The sequence below is a fragment of the Benincasa hispida genome, chromosome 4 (genome assembly GCF_009727055.1).
Source record: "Benincasa hispida cultivar B227 chromosome 4, ASM972705v1, whole genome shotgun sequence".
In the NCBI taxonomy this organism is placed as follows: Eukaryota; Viridiplantae; Streptophyta; class Magnoliopsida; order Cucurbitales; family Cucurbitaceae; genus Benincasa; species Benincasa hispida.
The window spans coordinates 4,089,902-4,116,183 of NC_052352.1; the positions used below are offsets into that span (position 1 = coordinate 4,089,902).

General features: G+C 29.5%; 1 protein-coding gene across 7 annotated transcripts; it reads left to right on the forward strand.

Annotated features, from left to right (window-relative positions):
* The first annotated feature begins 20,502 nt into the window (after positions 1-20,502).
* LOC120075490 lies at positions 20,503-25,618 on the forward strand. 7 transcript variants are annotated; one of them, XR_005481342.1, is made up of 8 exons: positions 20,503-20,826; positions 20,927-21,034; positions 21,109-21,236; positions 21,481-21,581; positions 21,872-21,931; positions 22,503-22,561; positions 23,873-24,448; positions 24,549-25,618. XR_005481342.1 is itself a non-coding variant. In XM_039028928.1 (7 exons), the coding sequence occupies exons 1-7, from the start codon at positions 20,604-20,606 to the stop codon at positions 23,884-23,886; spliced, it is 693 nt and encodes a 230-aa protein (XP_038884856.1). In that variant the 5' UTR covers positions 20,503-20,603; the 3' UTR covers positions 23,887-25,554. The 7 variants fall into 7 exon arrangements, 3 of the variants coding, with proteins under 3 accessions (XP_038884856.1, XP_038884858.1, XP_038884855.1); XR_005481343.1 differs by having other exon boundaries at positions 23,873-24,020; positions 24,172-25,554; XR_005481344.1 differs by having other exon boundaries at positions 23,873-24,020; positions 24,244-25,554.
* The last annotated feature ends 664 nt before the right edge of the window (positions 25,619-26,282 follow it).

Sequence of the window (26,282 nt, forward strand, 5' to 3'; positions counted from 1 at the left end):
TTGATTTCCTTTAGTTCGTTGGGTTTGTGATCTTGGAGATCATTGAGTTCGAGTTTGTTGTTTGATCGTGCTGTGTTGCGTTCACTGTGTTCGAGCGTTCGTGTGTTGCAGTCTTGGAGATTGTATGAGCGTTCGTGATCGAGTGATTTTGAAGATGAGTTTTCAAAGGTATGATGTTCTATCCCTTAAACTTATTGTAAAGCATGATGTAATTTCGTATTATGCATGACTGGTTAGTTTTCGTTTCTAATTGTGTGTGTTCAAATACGAATGAAATTTGGAATGATCAATTCTTGCTCATGGAAATCCTCATGTCTGATTTCCTTCAAATAGGTTCACATATATCACCATGAATTCGTTCTAAAAATGTAGGTGAGTCAGACCCCACTTTAGCTATTGATGATTTAATTATCAATTTTCCTTGAAAGCAAGCATCACATTATAATTCATTAGATTGAATAATCTTCTGGCTCTTCAATTGATGTTCGTTTGAATTCTCAATAATTCTTTTCATCATTATAGATCCTAGATGACTTAATCTGTTATGCCAAATTATAAATATGTATGGATTCATGAACTTCAAGTTCATTATTGCATATGTTTCAATTACTCATATTTGAGTATAATATAATCCAGAAGATAAAATAGGCAACTCTTCCAATATATATTTTACATATTAGATGGTAGATATGATACAAAGATACTCCATATTATTCTTTCTATCAGTCTCAATATGATAACCATTACAACGTATATCTTTAAAACTAAGTAGATTTCTCTTTGATTGACTAGCAAACAATGCATTGTCAATTGCAAATTTTATTCCTCTAGGCAAAATAATAATTTCTTTTCCAAAGCCTTCCATCAGGTTTGCAGAACCTGGTATCGTATTAACTTTTGCATTGTCAGTTTGGAAAAATATTTTCTACTTGTAAGTATTGTATGTATAGTTGCACTATCTGCTAGATATAAATCTTCTTTGCTCATTTTTAGTCACCAAACATATGAAAATGATCCGTTTCTTCATTAAAAGAAAATAATTACAAGAAGAAAAACAACATTCGGAATATATAAAGGTTAACATTTACGAAGAGGAAATAAAAACATAGAGGTGAAAAAAAACAACATTAAATCTAGATATTTTCAAAGTCAAATGAAACATTTGATGTTCCATCAATTCTGCCAATTTTCTCTTCAAGAGATTCAAAAAAGTCCGCCACGTCCAAATTTGTCATATGGGAAGGGTCAAATATGTCATTATCCTAGTATGAAAATTTTGCTTCTATATTTTTCTCTTTTTCCTTTAGAGATGGTTGATAGAGAACAACTAAGTATTTTGATGTACGACAGGTACGTGACCAATGCTCAGTCATTCCGCAGCAGAAGCATTTATTTTCAACACTTTTTGAACTCTTATCTTGTGTAATTTTTCCTTTGTGATCATCATTTTGAGTGGTTCTTTTAAAATTTGAATGATTAGAATGATCATTACGAAAATAATAATTATTTCTTCCTCTGCCACGGTCACGACCTTGACTGCGACTACGACCTCGACCATGATTATTAACATCCACAACATTCATTTCAGGGAATGGTGTTGCTCCAATTGGTCGAGATTCATGATTTTTCATCAATAACTCGTTATTTTATTCGACCACGAGAAGACATGAAATTAGTTCAGAATACTGTTTAAAACCTTTCTCTTAATATTGCTACTGCAAGAGTATATCCGAAATGTAGAAAAATGTCTTCTCTAACATATTGATTTAAAATTTTGGAGCCTCAAGTGCATTTATTTTCAACGAGTTTTAGGAAGAAAAATTATTTTTTGATGATCACATTTTTATGGCATCCATCCGTGTGCATTTTGGCATTAAGCACTAATGACAAATAATTATTACTGTTAATATCAGATGCTACAAATTTGAATTTTGTAATGTTTTCCACAGTGACACTATTACAAAATATTATATTTATATTAAAATTTTAATATATAAAATATGTAAAACAACATTTAATTTATTAATTATGACGAAGAGAGAGAAAACCCAACATACCTTTAGGACTTACCTTTAGCAAGGAAAACGATAGGAGCTCGTGTTGATAACGTATTGTGAATTTGAGGAGCACAACATGATACCAATAAAATATAATATTAAAATAAATTAAATATAATATTAAATATTTGAAATAAATAAATAACAAAAGTAAATAAAATAAAAAAGATGGATTTCTCCACTCTCTCCAATCTTTTTTGATTTTGCCCAATATATGTATTCCAAAACCCACAAAATATCACTATTTAAGCAATTTGGCAAGTAGAAGGTGGATTACATGAACACTAATAATATATAATGACACATGGACAACGCTATGGAAAATGAGAGCATGACACATTATCAATGGATATTAAACATGAGCATCTATTATCATAATATTTATAATAGAAGAAACTTTTTCTCTCCATCTTGTTCTTTACTTTTCTTTTTTTCTTAAATATTTTATTATAATTATCTTTTTAGCAATATTTGAAATAATAAATATTAATGAATTAATTTTAATAATTGTAAAGAATGAGAGGAGTTTAATTTTCAAAGAAAAAACACACCGTTTTAGGTACAATTTTGTAAATTTGAAGTTTTATTTTGAATTTTTAATTTTTTAAATTGTGTAACTTACACTTTTCATTAAAATTTTAAAATAAAAAACTTTACTTTTTAAAATTTTTTGAATGAGGCATTCGTTGTTGTAGGTACCAAAATTGATACTTAAAATAACTATATCATAAAAAAACATATTGAATTTCTATGGTTACTTACAAAATATATAAAATCATTATAAATTTAGGGAAAATCTTATAAATAGAAAAATTCAATTACATACTATACATATAATGCACATAGTTATTATCCTTAATTATTGGCTAAGCTATAAACATTAATATTATTAATTAATGGTTTAAATATAATAAGTGTACATTATATTCTATCTCATCTTAGTATACGTAGAGTGAGAGAGTTAGGAATAATCTTTTACATATTCATTTTATCTCTTTTATATATATATATATAAAATCAGATCATTAAGCGTTTTCCACTGAACACAAAAAAGAAATCTTTTGTGCCGAACATAGGACTTTGCCAAAATGTTTTTTTTTTCTTTCCATCTTTTGTTACAGTCGAGTGTATTATGTAATTTTTGAGAGATTGTTTGCACTTTTACATATTAATATCTTATCAAGATAGAATAGATGGCTTGTAACTAAGTTCTTTGGATAATTAAGTTTAACTATTAAAAAAATAGTTAAGTTTAAATTATTATTAAAATCAAAATTACTTTATAATTAATACATCGCATTCTTTTTTCAAACAATCTTGAGAAGTGTAAGGGTCACAGGTAGATTTTTGAAATGTCACAAAATTCAATTAATTATAGTAAAAGTACTTTAAATAAATAAATGCTTGTTAATAATGTTCATTGTAAAATTATAATTAAAGTAAAATTCACTTTAATAATAATTAATTGCGATTTTTTAAACCATATGGAAGATGAAAAGCAAAGGTCACAAAATTCCATTACTTTTCATATAATAAAATTACAATAATATAATCGAAGGAATTTTTCAACTACCTAAAGAGCTATCCCATATTCCTTTATTGTTATTATTATTATTTAACGAAAATCGGAGTATCTCATTCTTAATTTATTCTTTCAAAGTTTATAAGTTTGTATAAAAGCAAAGTAATGTTAAGCATCAATAAATATGCTTTAGCAAAATGCTCTCACAAGTAGTTATCAAAATTTCATATAGATGTTTTCAAGTTATTTTATTAGTGAATTTTTTTTTTATTCCAATGATGTGTGCAATATGTTACAACTAGTTTAATCAAACTTTTTTTTAAAAAAAAAAGTAGTTTTATCATGAAATAGATTGTTCCTTGATTTTTTCGTATATATATATATATATATTTTATAAAAAAAAGACCATTATTTCATTTATCAATTACGTTAATTGATAAGACTATAAACCTAAGAATGTGAATATGTTGAATGTAAAATATTCTGCTGACTAAATACTTATATAACCATTTTTTTAAATAAAAAAATATTAGTTCTCATTTAATTATAATTAATAATAAAATTCCAAAAAGAGATAAAATTTCAAAAATCTTAGAAGTTTCTAGTTTCCCACACACGTGCACGTGCACACATGATAGTTATTAGTTATATATCTTTAATGTATTTAATGTAATTTTAATTGATTTTCTCATGTCTTATCAAATTAAGCTATAGTAATGTTACTTTTTACTTTATTTACTTTCTCGTGTTTTTTTAAAAGAATTTTAAACAATTTTTTTTTTTCAGATAGGAATTAAACAAAAAATAAATAAATAAACTAACACATTTTCAGCCTCTTAAAAATATATTATTCAAAATTGAAGAAAATTATTTTATTTTAATTTTAAATTTAATCTTTTAAAAGATTATTCAAATAAGTTTATTTTTAGTGTACTAATATATAGTGTATTTATAAAGTATTAAACCATATATTTTCTACGGAATACAATGAAAATGTTAAAAAAAATAGATATCTAAATTTATAAAAATAAATAATAAAACGTATCTGATAGTAATTAGTATCCTAATTAATCATTATTAATTTAAATTATATATTAAATATCAGAGCAATCATTGTAAGAAAATACATTATATATAATTTGTAAGACATTTCTATTATCATATTTTTGTTAATAATATTCTACTTTTAATTTATTAATTATAGCATTTAAACAAAAAAAAAATATTTTTGATTTATTAATAAACTATAGTTAAGACGACATATATTCCAATCTCTCACCCTATAAATGGTTGAATAAAAAAAACAATATGCTTCCAACTTTTATGGTTCATGTGGACTCTAAATTTTAAATAATTGATAGAGGAATTTAAAATAAAATCTCGTTGAAAACTTAGAATCATAAATCTAATAGAAACATGTAATGCATGTGTGAGATGTAATTTATTTATCTTCTTTTAATTTAATTTTAAATAATAATAATAATAATATATTTTAATCATAGGAAGGACACTTTTGATTATTTTTAATTAGTTTTTTCCCTTAACTTTTTTATATCTATTTAATAAAAGAAAAAAAAATACAGTCCCCATATTTTGTAAATTATTTATCCTCTCGGTAATATTTATCATAAGCGTTACAAGTTTTTCTTTTTAATTCATTTTCACTATTAAAAAAATTCTTACGTTACTTTAATAAATTAGAATATTCAAGTCTTTTTTCATAACCACTCCATTTGAAAAAAAAAAAAAAAAATCTATTTTTTCTCAATTTGTTACCACAATTGGTATCTTTTTTAGGTAAAAGAGATGAGTTTGGCCAAAATTTAAAAACAAAGACAAAATTTTAAAATATACTTTTATTTTTTATTTTCAAATTTTGACTTAGTTTTAAAAACACTCCTGTGGCCAACTAAACTTGAAAACTAATGGATGAAAGTGAGATTTGTAGGTTTAATTTTCAAAACTAAAATCCAATTTGATAACGATTTGGTTTTTTAGTTTTTGTTTATCAAAATTAAGTCTATCGACACTACTCACACCTTCAAATTTCTTCTTTTATTATCCACATTTTATTAATTGTTCAAAAAATCAAGCCAAATTTTGAAAACTAATAAAAATAACTTTTAAAAATTTCTTGTTGTATTTGGAATTTGGCTAAGAATTCAACTATGGTATTTAAGAAATATATAAATCATGGTAAAAAAATGGGAAGGAAATAAGTTTAATTTTAAAAAAAAAAACAAAATAGTTATCAAACAAGGCCTAAATGGTTAGCAAACAAGTCGTTAGAGAATATGATTAAATTCTTATTAAATTTTGTGAATTTCGGAAGATTTGTTCAATAATATGCCATCTTTATATTATTCGAGCTTATTTTTAATTTAATGTAATATCTATTTTAAAAAAGAAAAGAAGAAAAAACTAGTGGATGAAATTTGTGAAAATAATTGAAAATCTTGGAATGAAAAGTAAGCTAGAAGCATCATGTCAAGTATAAGGTATAACTTATGAGTTTTATTTTATTTTATTTTATTTATTAATATAACTTTTTAGAACATATTCTCAAGGGAAAGAAGACAAATGAGCCAGATGTATAACATTTCCAACTTATAGAAGGTGTGAGTGTTTTTAAAATAGTCGGAATAATTTGTCATTTTCGACGTCACTTAAAAATATTTTTAAATAATTTGAAAATTTTAATAGCATTATTAAATTGATTTGAAGAGACTAAAATAATAATTTTAAGTGATTTAATATACGATAAGTGATTTTAAACCATTTAAAAAATGACTTTCAAACATGTATTTAGTAAACAAATAATAACATAACTATAATTTACTTGACATAAAATATATAATATCGACTAAAAGATGAGAGGTTGTTATATTATTGTTTTAGTAAAAAATATTGTCTTCTCCCATAAAATAATAAAAGTGTCCATGGCAAAAGCTGCCATTAAGAAGTTGATTTTTTTTTTTTTAATGAAATAATCTTAAGCTTTTATTTTATTTATTTATTTTTTTTTTTTTTTTGTGTGTGTGTTTGGTAAAAATAATACTGAATGGATTATTTAAATCACTTGTTAAGTTAAGTCAAACCATGGTTTAAAATGACCTCAAAATTTAAATTTCCCCAATTTCGATCAAATTTCGAGAAATTTTGAAATTCCAAGAATATTTTGATAATATTCTGACTTTCTCATTTCGACAAAATTTTGAGATTTCGATAAAATTTCGAGAAAATTTCAATTTTTTTAATTAATTACTTTAGGTAAGTTCAAGTTTTTTAATTTTATGATCCAATTACACACAATTCTATAGTTTTACACATCAATATCAGTTTTGACAAAAGATTAAGCTTTTTTATGTGTTGTTTGTTTTTTTTAATTTCCATCTTTTTTCAATTTTGAGCTTTAGTTTTGACCTAAATATTTTATTTCTAAATAATTTGAATTTGAAAAAACCACAAAAAATAACATATATTTATTTTTAACCTTATTCAAATTTTTTTTAGCAAATTTTCGCATCATTTCACCTCAAAGTTGAATTAATGAGAGTTTTTTTTCCTTTAAAACCATTCAAAATTTTTATAATTTTCACATTATTTCATCTCAATATATTCTTAAGCTTTATATTATTTTGTAATCATCTTCTATTTCTTTTTAAATTTATGCTCTCGCATCAACATTTATAGAAACATTTACAAAAGACATCTAAATGTTGTCTTACTTATTTAAATTATGATTAAAATGGTCAATTATAACATAGCTATGTCACAATCAATGTTTTATTAACTAATCCTAACAATTTTCATTAATTTTCATAATTTTTTTTTCAAAATTTTCATCGATATCGGTATTTTCATAAAATTAAAATTTCGATGTTTCTAGTGATATTGATACTTCAAATCTTGGATCAAACATCATTGACAAAACCTATTCTTTGATACCTTTTAAAGACACGTTATATTCTATTAGAACCATATGCCTATTCCACAAAATTCCACTTTCATGTTGAAGTAATTGAACTTATATGCCTAGCATTTTTCTCAAATCTTGAAGGCGTTTTAATTTTACATCGATTACCAAATATTAAATAATAATAATAATAATAATTGAAAGAAAAAAGAAAAAAAAAAATACGTTATCTCCCTTTATACTTCAAAAATAATTTATAGCAACCGAACATAACATCCTTCTAAATTAGTGGTAAAAACTTTCCCTTCTAAAAAATAAATAATAAACTAACTGTAGAAACTAAATATACAATTTATTGAGACTGAAATTAAAATAAATTTCAAATTATATGAATCAAAATAATATTTTAATATTTATTTTATTTTAATCTTTATATATACCTTTGAGCACTTAAAATTATCTTGTGTTTTTTTTATAAAATTAGTTCATATAATCCATTCATCCTTTAACATTTTGAAAAAATATTAAGACACAAAGTCTAAATTAACCTTGCTATTTTATTTATGAAGTAAGCAAGGATATATATATCCAAGGAAATACATAGAAGAAATACAGGAAAAGGTACAACTATACGTCAGTAAAAATACATCTTAATACTCCCCTTCAAGATGGTAGTAATAAATTGATTACTCCCTAGTAAAAGATGTCAAAGATAGTGGTTTTGTAAACAAATCAACCAATTGAAGATGAGTCTGAATGGGTAGCAGCTTCACATCACCTTGAACAATCCACTCCTGAACAAAATGGTAATCTAATTCAATATGTTTTGTCTGCTCATGAAAAACCTGATTAGTAGAAATATGTACAGCAACAGTATTATCACAAAAAATCAAAGAAGGAGAACGCAAAATAATATGCAACTCTCTAAGCAATTGATGCAACCAAATAAGCTCACTCGTTCTTGCGACTAATGCACGATACTCGACTTCTGCAGAAGACCGATAAACAGTTGTTTGCTTTTTAGCCTTCCAAATAACAAGAGACTCACCTAAGAAGAAGCAAAAACCAATAGTAGACTTACGGGAATCCAAACAAGAACCCTAATCAACATCAGTAAAGGCCTCAAATTGAAAAGAATCAAACTTCTTAAGGAAAAGTCCTTGTCCTGGAGAGCCTTTGAGATACCTAAGAAGGTCATGTGCGGAAGCAAGATGAGAGGATCTCGGCTTAGCTACAAATTGACTAAGTTTATGCATAGCAAAATTGATATCAGGACGACTAACAGTGAGATATAACAACCAACCAATGAGACATCGATAAACCTAAGGATCTTCTAATAAAATTACATCATCAGCTTGGAGCTTTATATTCGGATCAATAGGAACGACAAAAGGTTTACAAGCAAGAAACTCTGTATCTTCTAAGAGCTGAAAAACATAATGGCGTTGAGAAAGACAAATACCTTGAGTTGACCGAGCAAGTTCAAGTCCCTAACACCCCGAGGATATCCCATGAAGACACATGTTACAACACGAGGATGAAACTTTAAGCAACGAAAAGACAAGGTAGAGGCAAAACAAAGACATCCAAAAGTGCACAAGGAAGAGTAATCTGCAACATACTTATGTAGTTTGTAATAAGGGGTTTGCCAATCAAGGTCGGGAGGAGTTTGGTTAATGAGAAAAGCCGCAATCAAAACACACTCTTCCCAAAATTGAATAGGGACCCTAGATTGAAACATAAGAGCTCGGGCAACATTCAATAAATGTTGATGCTTTCTTTCAATAACAGAATTTTGTTCTTGTCTTTCTACACAACTAAATTGATGAAGAACTCCTTTAGAAAAGAAAAAAAAATCTGTGAAGGATAGCTCAAGAGCATTATTAGATCCGAAATACTTAATAGAACAGCCAAATTGGGTTTCGACAAAAGTGAAAAATTTTAGAACAATAGCCAAAGCATCAGATTTTTGTTTCATCAGGAAAACCCAAGTGTAATGTGAATAGTCATCCACAATGGTGAGAAAAAATCTGTAGCCATTATGTGTCAAGGACTGATGAGGGCCCCAAGTGTCACAGTGAATCAAGTCAAACTTTTTATTTGCAAGACGATTGTGATAAGTAAAAGATTATCTTCGTTGTTTAGCAAAAGGACATACTAAGTAAGAAGAAACATCACTCTTTAGAGAAGAAAAACACAATATATTCTATAATGCATTCAAATATTTATGTGATGGATGTCCCAAATGATTATGTTAGATATGCATAGAATAGGATTTCAAAGAACTATTACAAACAATTGCATCAATAAGTTTAGAACAAATAGAAACAACAAACTGTGATAAGAATGCAGAAGATATAAGTCCAGTCATAGCCTAGCTTTGTCAATCATCCTCGAAGAGAACTTGTCATGGATAAAAGAAGAATCACCGAGAAACTTGACAATTATTGGTAAGTTTGCAGTCAAAGAGCTAATAGAGATTAGGTTAAAACTGAAAGATGGTAAGAACAGGACATTCTAAAGAACAAGGTCGTCGAAATACAAACAGTGCCAACAAATTCAACAGTAATGTGCAACTTATTTGGCAAAGAAATAGAAGCATCTGAAATAGCAGTAAGAGATGCAAACAACTCACGTTTACTACAAATATGTACATAAGCCTTAGAGTCAAGTATCCAAGTATTTAAATCTGGAGTAAAAACAGGAGAAGGGGAGCAAATACCTGCCACATAGGAAGTACCAGACATTGGTAAAGCAGAATCAGCCTTAACTTTGGCAGTATGCGACTGTAACATAGCTAATAACCTTGACATTGATCAACACTCAACGATCCCAAAGAATCAGTAGCAGTTGAGGAAGAAGCATCAAATGAAGGTTTAGCAATAGAAGGCTTCTAATAAAATCGATGTCCAGGTGGATAACCGTGAAGCTTATAGCATCAATCAACAACATGACCTGATATTCCACAATTTGTTCAAATAGGACGATCCTTCTTCCTATTGGAGGTTGATTAATAACGAGAATTAGAAGGAGTGGAGCTCTTAACCAAAAGAGCAATAGCATTCTGAACATCAGGTACAATAACAACAATGGAAGAAGGAAGTGCACATTGTTCGACTTCTTGGATGGTGAGAGAAAAAACACGATTAATCGTAGGCTCGAGCTCCATCAACAAAATCTGAGTATAATAGCCTAAATAGTCTATAGTACTTGGATTAGATTGGGTACCTATTTCTAGAGATACTATTGAATACGACCGCTTTATGATTGTTACAAATGTTGTGAAGTGTCATAAAAGATGTAATCAGTTCGTTCATGTAGAGACATATGAACGGGGGTGTTCTACACGACGAGATTATGTAAGACTGAACACGAAATAATCACGGTTACGTATTAACACCATTTAATGTAAACTGATTAATTTCACTTCTTGATGACCTAGATAACTTGATCTGAATTCTGAGGTGTTTATGAAATCCTGTTTATTTGGGATTCTCCCTAGATCTGCATAGATGAGGGTAAGCTCAACAGTAATGCTCAATATGCCTCCCATTTCAGGGATAAGATTGGGTAAATAGCTGGGGACATAGAATTTGCAAAATGGAATTCACTCATACCAATTTTAGGGACAGTAGAAAGGTTGTTCCTTTAGGGCTGATCCCAGATCTTGAACAAAGGGCCCAATCCTCTCGTTCGCCTAAGAAGGAATGAGTTTAGTGATTAAGATCCTAAATCAATTGTTCATTAGAGAGACAATGGTACTTAAGGAGAAAATATGTAACTTAAGGGTTAAATGGTAATTAACCTAGTTGAGGTTACGAACAACCTGTGAATGATCAACTTATCGATGATGGTTATATCAAATGGACATATTATATATCTACAGTGAGGAGAGTGCAACTACAGGCTATAGTAGACAGTCCTGTTAATTAATGAATGTTGATTAACTAGGTTAAAGAGTTTGATCGGTTAGTCTTGGATCGTGGAGCCCATGATCTGTAGGTCCATCAAGTTTGATTGCTAGCTCACAATGGACAAAATTGAAGAACTATGTGAAGTGAGAATTTGGATGTTCAAATTCGGTCTTTAAGGAAAATTATATTTTATATAAGATATAATTTACAATTTAATAATTGATTAATTATTATTGGAGAGTATATTTTATATAAGTTTTTATAAAATATTAGAATGAAAATATTTGAAAATTGATTAATGTGATTTATCAAAAGCTAGGTATCAAAGACAATTTAATATATGATATTAAATTTGTTTATTTTATTTAAATAAAATTGTTTTAATTAAATAACTTCTTAAATATGAAATTAGTATTTCATATTTTTTTTGTCAAAAATTGTTTTATTATAAATTTATTTTAATAAAAAAATAGTTAGTGAAAAAATCTTTGGATTTTCCCACTAACTAAGTGGGTTTTAAAGTGGCTTTTGCTGAGCTTGACACCTACATTATTCATGTTAATGGAGTTTGAGGTGGAAGCCATGTAAAAAGGGTTTTTACATGTGTTTTGTTTATAACTAAGTTTTGTTTTTCAAAATTTAAAAACGAATGAATATTCAATATATTTTTTCCACAAATTCTCTTTGACTCTCCAATTTAATTGGTGAAATTTCCTATCTTTCACTAATAATTCGGTGTCACAACCGTGTTCTTCAATTGGAGAATAGCAAAGATTTACCATTGGTGGTGTCGATTGATCGTGGAGACGAAGATTCTCATGGAAACTACAAATGTTGTATCTCTAACTTTGTTTGCATACTTAATCCTTGCTTAATTATTTGTAATTAGAGCATTATGATCCGTTGTTTCCGCTATGCATGCTTCTTTAATTCCAACAGGTACATTGTCCACAGGAACAAACTAGACGATAAGAAGATAATTCATTCCACAAGGTCTTCAATTTTGCAAAATATGTAGTAACAAAATCTTGATCTTGAGAGAGATTAGACAACTCGCGACGAAGTTGAAAAACGCAAGGGTTGTTTTTTCGTTGATATCGCTCTTGAAGATCGATCCAGATTTTGTGAACAGAATCAGAAAATTTGACACTGGCGGAGATCTCCTTCGAAAGTGAATCGAGAATCCATGAAGTAATAACATTGTTACAAATGATCCAGGATTTTAAGAGTTCGCCAATCGATCATGGAAGAGATCCATCAACAAAACAAAACTTGTTCTTCATAGTGAGGCCAATCATCATTGCTCGACTCTAAGATGAGTAATTGGATTTCGTCAACAAGTTCGAAACAAGAACAATATTAGTTGAATCAGAATGGTGAAGATAATAAGGATTGGCATAGTGCTCTATAATTGAAGAACTCGTTGATGAAGTTGTAGTCGAAGAACTCATGGAAGAATCAGAATTAGGGTTTGGTAGAGAAGGAGTAGTCATCGTGCAAGGAATTCTCAGAGAGAATTGATTTGCTCTAATACCATATTAAAATACAAAGTCTAAATTGACCTTGCCATTTTATTTATGAAGCAAGGGATATATATCCAAGGAAATACAGAGAAGAAATACAGGGAAAAATACAACTATATATCAGTAAAAATACATTATAATAATAAAAAAAACGTATTATTGAGTAGTTAAATATTTTTTAAAGGTTAATAATATACATATAATTAGTCTTCAGTCAATCTTTCCACTATCATATTTTTCGAAACTTATATATTCATGTTGGGTGTATTTTCTCAAAGTAAAATTATTGTTAATTACTATTTTCTCAAATTTGATGAAAAAAAAAATCCAAATTTCACAATAACAATAAGACTTATTTTTTAAGATTTATCGAAAAAAGATTACAATATAATAAATTTCAAACTGTGTGGACCAACAGATATTTTAACCTATATAAAAATATAGGTAGTATTTTTTTTCTATATAATAAAGATGACCTATTTAATTTTGCTAAAAAAGGATAAAATATATATGGGAAAAAGAAACGTCTGACTTTGACTTCAGAGTTCAAATCAACCAGGGCAATATAAATATCACATGGCTAACATCCAAAAACTTCTACATAATCTGTAATTAAAATATTTATTGGCTACCAAAAAAAATGTCTACTTTGAGAATATTAATGTACTCAACTCTTAAAAAGCAAGAAAATTTATGAACCGTGATAATAGTTTTGGATTTAAATTCTAAATTTTGTATGTATCCTAGTAATTATAAAAATTCAAGATACTTCAACATTGCAAAATTTATTTTCTCTTGATTAATTTTAGATGAAATCAATTATATAAATTTAAAGATTCTTTGAGAGGCGTCGAATTTAACTATAGCAAAGTATAAATGTATAAAATCATTGTTTCAATTGCAAAATCGACTATATTCTTTCTAAAACTCCAAAGTTGGTTGAAGTCTCCACTCTCCAATGAATTCTTTTGCACAACAGATTTCCACTCCGACATCAAATAGTAGAATTCGTACATTACAATCTTGCACTTTTTCAAGAAAACTACACTTTCTCTTACATAATGATCAATTATAAGCACTTCCATCTCATTAGCTTTGTTCTTTTGTCCTTCAAATTTCATTGCGAAATTGCTTTCAAACTTTTTGAATGAAATGGAGAATTGATCATGATCTTCGTCCACATCTATGTCTTGCAGTCACTTTTGAATAACAATTTGGATACCGTAGTCACCGACTTCGACGATTCGGTCTTGCAACGACGACGACATCTCGATGGTCACAGAAAACACAACTTCCCTTCGAGTCTCCTTCTTTGCTTTATCATCAACAGCCTCGTTCTTCCTCTTACGCCTCTTTCTTCCCAATGCCATATTTTCTTGTAGCGTTGAATCAAAGTTTCTTTTCTTTCTTTCTCTTGAAGTGGTTAAGAAAGCCAATGAGTGGTTCCATTATATTTCATTAAATAGATATGGATTTTTAGTTTTCTGTTTGAAATTATTTTTTATTATATAAATTTTAAAATGGGAAGAGATAAACTCTTTTTTCGTTTTGATTTTTTTTAATGCTCTGTATGTTTAGAATATTGGATTGGTTTGACATATATGGATTTAGAATTTTGTTTTTAAAAAAGGATAAAAAGCTATAACTCAGTTTCAATTTATTTAACCAAAATTATATTTGCAATAATTTAAGAGTAGGTGAAATAATTTCAGATTAATTTAGATTTAATTAAAGTTAATGCACGAATATGGTTAAAAAAAATAATGAAAAATATGATACCGCCGGGAAATTCTTAAGATCTGTAAAAATAAATAAAAAATTAGAATAGTATAGTTTAAGAAATATACCATATTAAGAGGTGTTTGACCCATAATTTTAGAACTAGAGGACTTGGCATTTGAAGGCAAACTCATGTTTGGATACTCGGAATAAAATTCTCGAATTAAGAAACTAAATCTATGGGTTTGAAATATAATTTTTAATGGATGCCATAGATTTGATAAAAATTTTCCTTCATCTCCTACCTCTTATCAATAGTTGTCAATGATCGTCGACAACAAAAGTCGACTGACTTGATCGTCGATGATCGATTGTCTTGACATTTAATGATCGATCGCCTTAATCGTCACCATCAGCAGGCAACCATCTTGATCATCGACGACTTACTGTTGTGACCATCAATGACCCATCGTTATGACCGTTAACGACCGACCATTGTGACCTTTAACTACCAATCATCATGAGCTAACGGCCGATCATTGTGACGGTCAACGACCAAATGTAATGACTCTTGGCGACCCGACGATCAGCGACCAACCAATTGTCTTAACTATCGACGACCATTGACCGTCTTTATCATCGGTAGGCAATCATCTTGATCGTCGACGACTGACCATTGTGACTATTAACGACCGATTATCTTAATTGTCGGTGACCATTGACTGTCTTCATAGTCGGTGGGCAATCGTCTTAATCGTCAATAATTGAACGACCATTGTGCCATCGTCCATTGATTGTTGTGATCGTCTTCAAACAATGCATGGTCACCGGTGATAGTCGACAATTACTATCAGCAGACTGCCTGTGACCATTGGTCGTTGCTACCTTTTTTATCCTTCGTCTCCCTTTCTTTCTCATTTTTCCATTGGAGTTCTCATTCTTTTCCCTTTCTTTATTTTCACAAAAATAAAAACAATCTCCCTTATTATAGGATCTTTCTTACTAAAGCAATATGTTGACTATGCTAGTCGTGGACTCATGGATAGTCAGATGTTCTTTGTGTCAGTGACTATTATTGATCACTAGGGTTTTCTTTTTATGTTTTTCCCTCTTTCTTCTTCTTCCTCTATCTCCCATTTTTATTAGGAGTTCTTTGTGATATCTTGTTATGGGTCATCAAATTATTCTCTTCACGGGCCGCTACACTACCGTTGTTGGTGATAGTCATCTATTAGCGGTCACCGGCAATTTTTTCTTTCCTCCTTTCTCCACTTTTTTCCCTTCAATTTCTCATTTCCTTCTCCTTCTTCGTTTTTCACAAGAACAAAAAAAACTGACTAATGGATTAAGAATGCTATTAAATGCAAACATTAAAGGTAAAAATCATTTAATGACTACAAGAAAAAGAGATAATTTAGGTTGATAATATGAACACTATGCCAGTTGAGCAATTGAGCTACGCTCTTGTTGGTATTTAAAAATTAAAAGGCAAATGAACTTGTTATAGAACTTAATTTCAAAGTTTTATTGCTATGTCACTAAAAGCTATTTTTTTATATAAAAATAACTAAATGGTTATCATTCATACGTTATTGTCATGAAATTCAATAAACCAAATAAAATAATTTAGGATTACAAAAGACAAAATTAATATAAATTTCATTTAAAAATGAATAGATTAAAATTTTCTTTCAAAATTATCATAAAAATTAATACAGGATACATAGAGGTTATACAGTTCACAAAATAACCACTAAAAAACAGGAAAAAAAAAATCAGATTACCAAAACCCATGCTTGCACTCTAAATACGGGCATTTGTAATACCTAGGCTTCAGAATCCTTTCAAATAAGCCCTCAACATTTGATTGTCATGCTCTTGATTCCGAACCTGCGCTTCAAACACTCCTTAGAGACTTCGTGAGTTTGTACTTTGTACATTCCATTGATGTTTCAAGATAAATTACTATGTATTATTCTAAATTTTAAAAAATTATATATATATATATATATCAAAGCAACATTTATGTAAACTAATTAAAAGGTAATGTGAATATAACTCAACTAATATACATTATTTACAATGGAAAAAAATTCAAAAGTTACAATAGAATGGACTATTCCATACTTCTCACTTTCCATGAGTGACATGTGTCACCATTATACTTTTTTATATTAATTTTTTACATGGGCCCTACCAGTAGTTTTAAACAATTATGTCCTCTTTTTTCACCTAACAACTTTCTCTCTCCATCCTTAATTTATATTATTGTTTATATGCCTAATTTTAATTTGTTCCATTTTCTCTTTCTTATATTTGATTTCTAATTCTTCACATTCTTTTTATTTTTATTTTTATTTTTCTTGTCGCTCCCTTATTTTTATCTTTTTTACCATTTTCTTCGTTATTTTCATTTGAATATAGAAAAAAGAAATTTTTTTTTTTTTTTATTCTTTATATTTATTCATCTCTAACAACCCATGTTTTTTTGTATAACAATCCATATATTCATTTTAACTTTTATTTTCGAACTAATTTCAACACTTCCCATCTCTATTCCTAATTTTATTTGTTTTTTTACTGTCCATTTAATTTATTTTGTGTACTTTTAAAATAAAACAAACAATAATAATATGATTCATTTCAATTAAATTATTATGTCTATATTATATTTATAACTATGATTATCATTTTGATATTTTTGTTTGTAACTTTAGATTTGAATGATTAAATAAATGTTTTCACAAACTAAATCAACAATTCATCAAGAAGAGACTTTGATGTGCAAATAATAAATGCATATCGAGAAAAGACAATAAGTAAAATCGAAATCATATTGAAATTCTACTATCACGTATATCTCCACACATCAAAATCATTTGATTTTACCCATCTTGGTGCTTCTTATTTAGAAACGAAGTTGTGTTTGCTTGAGTGAATTGGGTGTCGTTGTAATTTGGAGCGTGTTGGTTAGGAATCCAATTCGGAGCCCATATATATCCAATATTCAAACGTTAATAACAAATATAAATTATTTTGATAATACGGAATACGAAAATGAACATATAACATAACTTTATTTGAAAATAAAAATACTATTGAACTATACAATAAATATGGAGTAAATGAAAGCATCGATTGAATGGGTATCAAATTGCAAAGGCTCCCAAAATAGACAAAGAGACACAAAGCTTGGTTCTTGCGAAACGAGCTACTTCATACAAGAATGCTCATCAACAACAGATTTCTTCTATAACGTTCCAGATTCAAAATTTGGAATCCGGATTCGACACTTGATGGCCCCAAAATCATTCTCTTACGTCCTGGCTTCGTCGTCCTTACGTGTCTTGAATGCTCGTAGAAGTGAAAGTTGTCCTCCACAAACGAACACGGGTTTTTTCAGCATGTTTTGCATGCTTCATAGAATTACTCCAAGCCACCAAAAAGGAAGGTGCATCTGTGATATCAGTTCATTCATGTACCTCACATAAACTAGGTCGTCACATGAGATATTAATTGCAGGACATCTTGAACCAATCTGCTCTGATATCATCTTAAATCACAGATTGACCAAAAAACTTAAGTTGATAGGTGAAGGTAAATTTAATTATAATATCTAACACTCCCTCTCATTTGCGAGCTTGAAATATGAAAAAGAACAAGTAAATGGAAATGAATATTAATTGGGGAGTGTTAGATATTATAATTAAACTTACCTTCACCTCCTGAACTTGGGTCGTTATATCTTAGGAAATTATCAGAAATAACATCCTCAACTTTCTATCTTTTAAAATTACCATGCATTTTAAAAAGTCGTAAAATTAGTTTTTGTCGGTAGTCCTCCGGCACCAACGAGATTTAGTTGAAAATTTTATTTTTTTATGGATGGTTTTAGACTTTTAGGCCTTTCTCGATAGATCTCAGGAAAGATTAACGCCCGGAACTTAGTAATTTAGGTGATTTTCCCTATTTTTTCAAAACTTTGTCCACTTTGTTCGTGTTGTAGAGCGAAATAGGGCCAACATAATATATTATGTTACTGTTTCAACCATTTCTTCAAAAGAATTTAGCACCATCCCATATGATTACATTTCATCTCTGCCTAAGAAGATTTCAAATTCTTTGAGATTTTGAAAAATTGGGGTTGGGGATCTTGCCCTGCTGGTTTCAATTCGATCAAGAAGATTGGGAACCATGAAATTCTCGTCTTTGGATCCTGTGGTGTTGAGAATTTGGTAGGTATTTCTCATCATTAAGTTGTAAAAATAGTTGAAACCGTAGAATGTGATTCTGGGTTTGTTGAATTTGCGAGCAGTGTTCGTCGTGAATAGTAAACAGCCATCGGAGATGATGAGCAATTTGGTGGAGAAAGGGGAAGAGAGAATTTTTCATTTTAAATTTAAAAATGTTTTAAAATAATTTTAAAAATACCTCAATAATTTATTGGGAACCTATTAAACTTATTTGTCAAAAGTGAGAGACTAAATTGATTAAATTAGACTAAAGGTACCTATCATTAAAAACTCATGATCAAAATTTTTCCTAATAATGTATAATGGTGACACATATCACTCATGGAGAGGAAGAGGTATAGAAGAATCCACACCACCGTAGGACTAGAAATTTTCTCGTTACAATATTAGTGGTTCAGATCCCCTATCTCCATGGTATTAAAAAAAAAATCCAGCAAATTCAAGCAATATCAAGTGTAACATTGATCGAAAATGACTATTTTAGACTTTCACAGACAAATAGAAATTAAAACTCTATTTACTTACTAGAAATTGAAATGAGCCGAATTAAGAATACTATTTCTTTGTTTACTAGGAGTTGTTGTAATTAAAAAAAAAAAAAAAAAAAAAAAGTTCATTCATGTTGTTCTGAATATGGTTGAAAATCGAACTAGATAATCATTATTAAATAAGATGTCAATTAACTTTCAAACAAAAAATGGAAACCAAACCTCAAAGGTATTTCTTTTTTCACAGCCCGCTAAATTATGCACCACTCTGTTATAGGATATAGGAACGAAATTAAAATCCATCACCCTAATTTCAGATATGAAATTGAAAATTTGAGCATAAATAACACAAAGATTAAAGAGTTAATCCTCTTCACCACTACTTCAGCATCAGACTCCATCCAAGTAGAAGCAAAACCCAATTCATCTGCAGGCTTTAGCCTAGACAGGAGCGCCAATGCCTCCCCTGCATCTGCCTCCGTCAGTCTCAACTGGAACTCCGATTGAGCTGACACCACCTCACCTCTGCATTTGGTCAAATTCAAAATGTTATAATTTTCGTCTTATTTTAATTTAGTCTATAATTCTTTAAAATCATTTTCATTACATACCTATGTTCTATAATTCAAAGACAATTTTTTTTTTTTTTTTATTGATATTTGGAGTGAAAATTTATCCTAACATTAAAAAAAATTGTATCTAAATTTAAATTCGATAAAAATGTCATTATTATTATTTAAAAATAAAACAGAAAGCATATAAGCTTATATTATTAATGGTGGAGATTGAACCCACGAAAAAAGATTAGATTATTATTTTCATTTTTATACTTTGGATTTGGTTCAAATTTAGTCCTTATACTTTTAGTTGTCCAATTTTAATCTATATCTTTTTAATAAAATTTAAATGTTGTTCCTCAAATTAAAATTGATTAAATAATAATAATAATTTTCATGTGAAGAAATATATTACGTGAATTTATTTTCAAAATATTAATAAATAACATTTAAAAAAAAATCAACAATGAACTACCTTTGTAAAAGAATTAAAATTTGAACAATTGAAAATATAAACAATAAAATTGAACAAACTTAGAAGTGTACAACCAAAGTAGGATTAAAAGAATATATATTTTTTCAGAGAAAAGAAGAAAAAAAAATCCGCTCGTTGCATAATCAATTCATAACTGAGAAGCATCCCCGCTCTCCGGCATGACAACAATCGGATTCCGCCTTACCCCGGTTCGTGCCGCCGTGTCACCACCTTCTCCACTTTCTCAAAATCCTAACAATGATCCATTCCAAGAAAGCCAACCACCGCGCCATCAACTTCCGATTACAACATCTCGCAGAGGCCTCACCATGCTCTCATTTATCTCTGCGGTGCCGTCTCTGTTTCTACCCGCTCCCGCCACTGCTTTCAATATCGGCATTTGTAAGCACCACGCAATCACAACGTTGATTTTTCAATTGTTTCGTTTTCATTGTGTTCTTTATTTTGTTGTTGGAACCCTAGTTTATTGGTTTCTATGCAGCAGGACCAAAGGATTGGCTGAAGGAGCAGAAGAAGAAGGCCTCCAAATTCCTCTTGGCACCAATTGAGGCCTCCAGAGACAGCCTTCAAACAGTTCACCTTTTGCTTTGTAAGTCTCTCACCGTCTCTTGTTTCTCCTTTATCTCCTCGTTCGGTATTTTCTTACATCGTCTTCGGTTGCAGCCAACGATTCCGATTACTCAAACAAGGATATGGAGGATGTTCATAGACTGCTTAAGTCTGCTGCAAGGGATTGCGTTTTGAAGGACAGGAATTCGTTTGTTCAATTTCAAGCGAGCACTGGAGTCGAGGTTCAATTTCCTAATATTGCTTGTGTTTCTCTCTGCAATCGTTTTGAATTACTTGCGTTTGTAAACCATGAATTATCCAAATATAACGTGCAATTCAAACTATTATTTTAGCATTCCATGCCGCTACTCATAGAATCTTTTGAAGTATGTACTAAATTAACATTGAACAAGGTTAGACATGTTGAAATATTTTTCCAATATCCCAGCTTGAATGTTCTTTGGTTTCAACTTTTGAATTCCGCAGGTCTGTACATTTCAATTGATTGTGAAAAATGCATCCTCCTTGCTTGGAAACAAAGATCCTATAAAACTAGAAGCTGAAAGTCTATTAAAAGATCTAGTAAGGTAACCTTCCATTTCATTTGCTGATGCCTATTATATTATTTCTTCAATTGGAAGTGCTTTGATTTTGATAAGTAATCATTACCTGTTTGGTCATTTAATTTATAAGGTAATTGCTTTACGTTTATTTGTACAGTGAAGATAAGAATAAAGATTAAATTTCTCAGGGTTATTGGATAAAAAAGTTCCAACAAAATTGAAGAGCTGTATATCCTCTCTTTCAATAATCCAACAGTCATTAGTTTTGTTTGTATTGATTGTCATTGTAATATTTTCTCGCTCTTATGATGCAGCTCTTTCACTTTTCTTAATAGTCTTGCATATGAAACTGATATTCAAGTCGATTCCAATAGGTATGTACACCATCATTTGAGGCTCAAATAAAGTTTTTTTTTTTACTCTTGAACAGCTACTTGTCTTATCTCAAATCAATATTCTAATAGAACAGTCCTGTTACTTAGTAATTAGATTATCCAAAATGTTAGATTTTCTTTCACATCCTTTGATGATTCTTTTCCCAATCTAGGATGTTCAGTTAGTAGGTGGTCCATTTTCTTTTATTACATGGCTTAGTAAAATGGTAAAGACGTGAACTAGATTTGGATTCTATGGGAATTCGTATTTTGGGTGTGCATAAGTGAAACTCAACTGCAAGATCTTCCTAGAGGGTAGCAATGCTATAAGATTGAGGAATCCATGGAAGTGATGAATGGAATTGTAGTTTGGTTTCAAGGCCATAACAGCCGTGTAACTCAGATACAATATTCTGCTGACTTACTTTAACAACCAAATGAAGCTCTTTCATTCTGCTATAAATATTGCAGGGAACTTTTCCTGTGAATTTAAGTACAAAAAATTGTGGTAATCTAATTTTTTTTGCGTGTATACTTGTTTATTTATTTATTTGTTATTATTTTGTTGCAGACAAAGGGTACTGGACGCACTAAATGATACCATGTCTTCCCTCGACAAATTTGAGAAGGGTATTAAGGATTGTCTTGAAATTTAAGTCCAATTATTTATTTTTTTGTAATTATATTTTTCTTGTCCAAACAAGCGACAACTAGATGAAACCAAAAGCAATGCTGTCGATATATCTATGATTTAAAAGTTAAAATGGATGTACACCCTATCATATATGTGCTTCTGTGTGCGTGTATGTGTGCGTTCATATTTAGTTTAGAATTATTATATATCTTGAAAGTCTGGAAGTCTAACCATTTGGTTCTAATTTCTTTTCCAAGCCACGCTATTTAGATATTTGTGGGCAAATCCATTCTTTTTTTTAGTCGTTATGTATCATTGTCAGTGTTTTAAAAACTAGGTTCAAAGCGTAAGTCCTGTGCCTTGCCTTGGAAAGACGAGGCTCACAAAATAAGATGCTAGCATGCCTTTTGTGAAGCTCTCAGACTCAAAGTCCTACCTTGAAATTTTTTAATTATTTTTAAAAAATAGTAATTATCAAGTGTCTTACTTCTTTCTTAGCTAAAAGAATCAAGTTTACTATGTTTTGGTTTTTTTTTTTTTTCATATTTTCACTTCAACTATGCTTTTTGTTTTTAATGTAATATTTTTATATATAGTGTGCCTCACAAAAAAAAAAAAAATTACTCCTTTTTGTGCACTTTACATTTAAGCTTCAGAGGGCCATTGTGCCTTAGACATTTAAAAACATAGATCATTGTACTAACAAAGGTAAAGACATCCCGTTCTCACAGATTATTGCAGCAATCTTTTGATGCTTTCAACGTTAGTACACCGTGATGTATAAAAAATTAAATAGCCAACTACCAGAGTGTATAAAACCAATGAAACTGGGGATCAAATAACTATGTGCCGATGATTTGCTATTTTGTTGTGTAAATTTTTTTCTCTTGTTGCATATGATTGAGTTAAAATCACATGCCTGTTGAATAATGTAGGCGGGATTCCCAATTAATTATTGCAAGTCCAATTTCATGATCTCTTACTTAACAACTGTGTCCTCGAGTAATGAAATAAGTCCAATTTTCTAGGCCATTGTCATTAATTTAGTAGACCCTATTTCAGGAATCATATTTGTACAGGTGATTTCTTTTCACAAGCAGAAGTGTAAACATTGTGGTGGAATGCTTATAATTTACTTCTTTCAGAAAGCACAATTTAGGTCCAAAGTTGTCTTTGTTCTGATTGCATAGTTTACATAGGATACATACTAAACTTACACGTGTATGACTACACCTGTGATATGGAATGGTGTAGAAACCTTGGGCATTATAATCTGACATCCTCTCTATGGAATTGTTTTAATGAAGCATGTAGCAGGTAGATGTGGCGTCTGACATTCATCCAACTTACTCAAAGATTTTCATCTTGTGGATTGTCTTTATGGGATGGACGGTAGCTGAGGCGAACCAGAAGCCTGTACTAAATACAAGCGCCTGCAGGGTTTTCCACATCAGGGTGAGTCTGCATGTCTAGACTCCTAGTACCAACACCGATTAGGACTCGTTTTGCTAGAAAAGGAAAACAAGATTTGTTATTTTTGCTATTTTGGCTATGGCTAAGTTCTAGTTCTAACCCATCTGGCTATGTTTGGGACCTCTTAATGCAGTATGAACTCTAACTGGCACTTTCAATTTTTGAATCAAACCAACAAGAATCACTCCAGAAATCTCTCTTGCAGTGCTGCTTCGATCTTTCTTTATCTTCTCATGAAGGTTTCTCAGGCTCCAGCTAGTAACTCTGCTAGTGTATCACGTGCTTCCAAATTGTTCTTCTCCAAGCGTTGAAGGTAATCCCACATTCAGCCTCAATTTTAGCATAAACTTCTCGTACACTGTCGGCCAACCATATCTGTAAGCTTTAACTCAGACCACCCTGGGTGTCTGGTGAGCCATTCTCTTTATCAGTCATGCTTCTATTTTAAAACTGGCTTTTAGAATTGATAATAAATAGGGAAGCAGATAAAGCACTCTTCTGTTTTTGTAGGAAAAAGGTGTGCGAGAAAGAAAAATATAGCAGGATTTTAAGGGATAAGGAAAGAGAACCACACACAACCAACGCTTACCCCCACTCTCCCGAAAAAAAAAAAAAAAAAAAAAAACTCAATTTAATGAAAAGGGCAAATTTTGAGTACGTTACAGGTACTTTGGCAGCATTTGCTAACGATTACAGCTTGTTTGCATTTCGTTTACCATAGTTTGTATGAAACTTGAATAAAAAAGTTGCATTCCTAGCCCAATTCCAAAAGAAAAAAACAAGTTTTTTTTTTTTTAAAACATGGGTAAAAATAGTTATCAAAAAGCAAGAGATTTAGAGGTGGAAAAAATATTTATAGGCTTAATTTTTAAAAATAAAAAATGAAATAGTTACTAAATAAGGCTTACATTTTTTATTTTTGGTTTTTGAAAATTAAGCATATTTTCTCTTATTTTCTACCAGATTGAAATCTTTCTCGTAAAATTTTTAGCTAAATTCTAAAAACAAAAATAAATTTTTAAAAATTATTTTTTTAGGTTTCAAAAGTTTTCAAACTTTGCTTAGTTTAAAAACAATGTGGATAGTAAGTAAGATAACAAAACAAGAAATCTAGGGGTCTAACCGCGGAAGAGGTGTATGTATATCTTATTTTAAAAATTAAAAATAAAAAATTAAATAATTACTAAATGAGTTTTTTTTTTTAAAAAAAATAATTTTAAATTTAGATGACAAATGTTATTCTTATTCTAATTCTGTGCATGTGACAATTGATAATCTAGCATGGGAGTAGTAGGTAAGATTAATGTACTACTAGTTTAAGGTGATTGTAATATCATATTCATTTTGTTCACCTTATCATGGAAAAGTTTTCATACTAATTTCCCTAGTTTTGCCTGAGGACGGGGTATTGATTACCACGCCGGCCTAGTCTTGGGGTTGGGATTGTTTGGTTATAGCGTAAGAATCTTACCTCTCTAGTTTGTATGTTAATTTAGATAGTAAAAACTTTTTCCAATAGTAACGTGTATTCTATTTCTATATTTTATTTCCTTAATTCAGCTCATTCTTTCATCTGTTTACTTATTTATTTTTAGTACGATAATTATATACCTAATGGGACTATTAATTTTTTGAACTTTTGATTTTAAATTCATGGACTAAAATTGTAGTTTGACTTATGCTTTTTTCTGAATTAATATTCGATTTACCTATCTATTTTTAAACCAAAAAGAAATAAATGTGTCAAACTGTTTATGATTTTTTCTAATAATAATGATAATCCTGTCATTCATGTGGGTAGGGGTGCACCAATTCTTGGAGGCTCGATTTAGATTTCATGTCTGTTTAGGAATTAGTGTCCAAACTTCTCTCAAGACCCCCTTCTGAAAGTACAGATTTAAAAGTTATGATCAAAGTACTTGACTTTATAAATTTTGATATAAATGATAAACTTCAATTCCGATATTAAAAAATTCAAAAAATTAATCTAAATTAGTAAATAAATATTTTATTATTTAAAATTTTTTATGATATAATGGAAATATAGATTTACCTCGTCAATATCGAGTCCATGAAAATGTGGAACTATGTCAAAAAAAAAAAATTAATACATGGTTATATCTGAATTATTTATCTATTAAAATATGAAACAATTTTCCATGAAATTGAAAGTTGGAATTTATCATTTCACATATAACTTGATTAAATAATAAAATAAAATAAAATAATGCGCCAAGTGGTAAC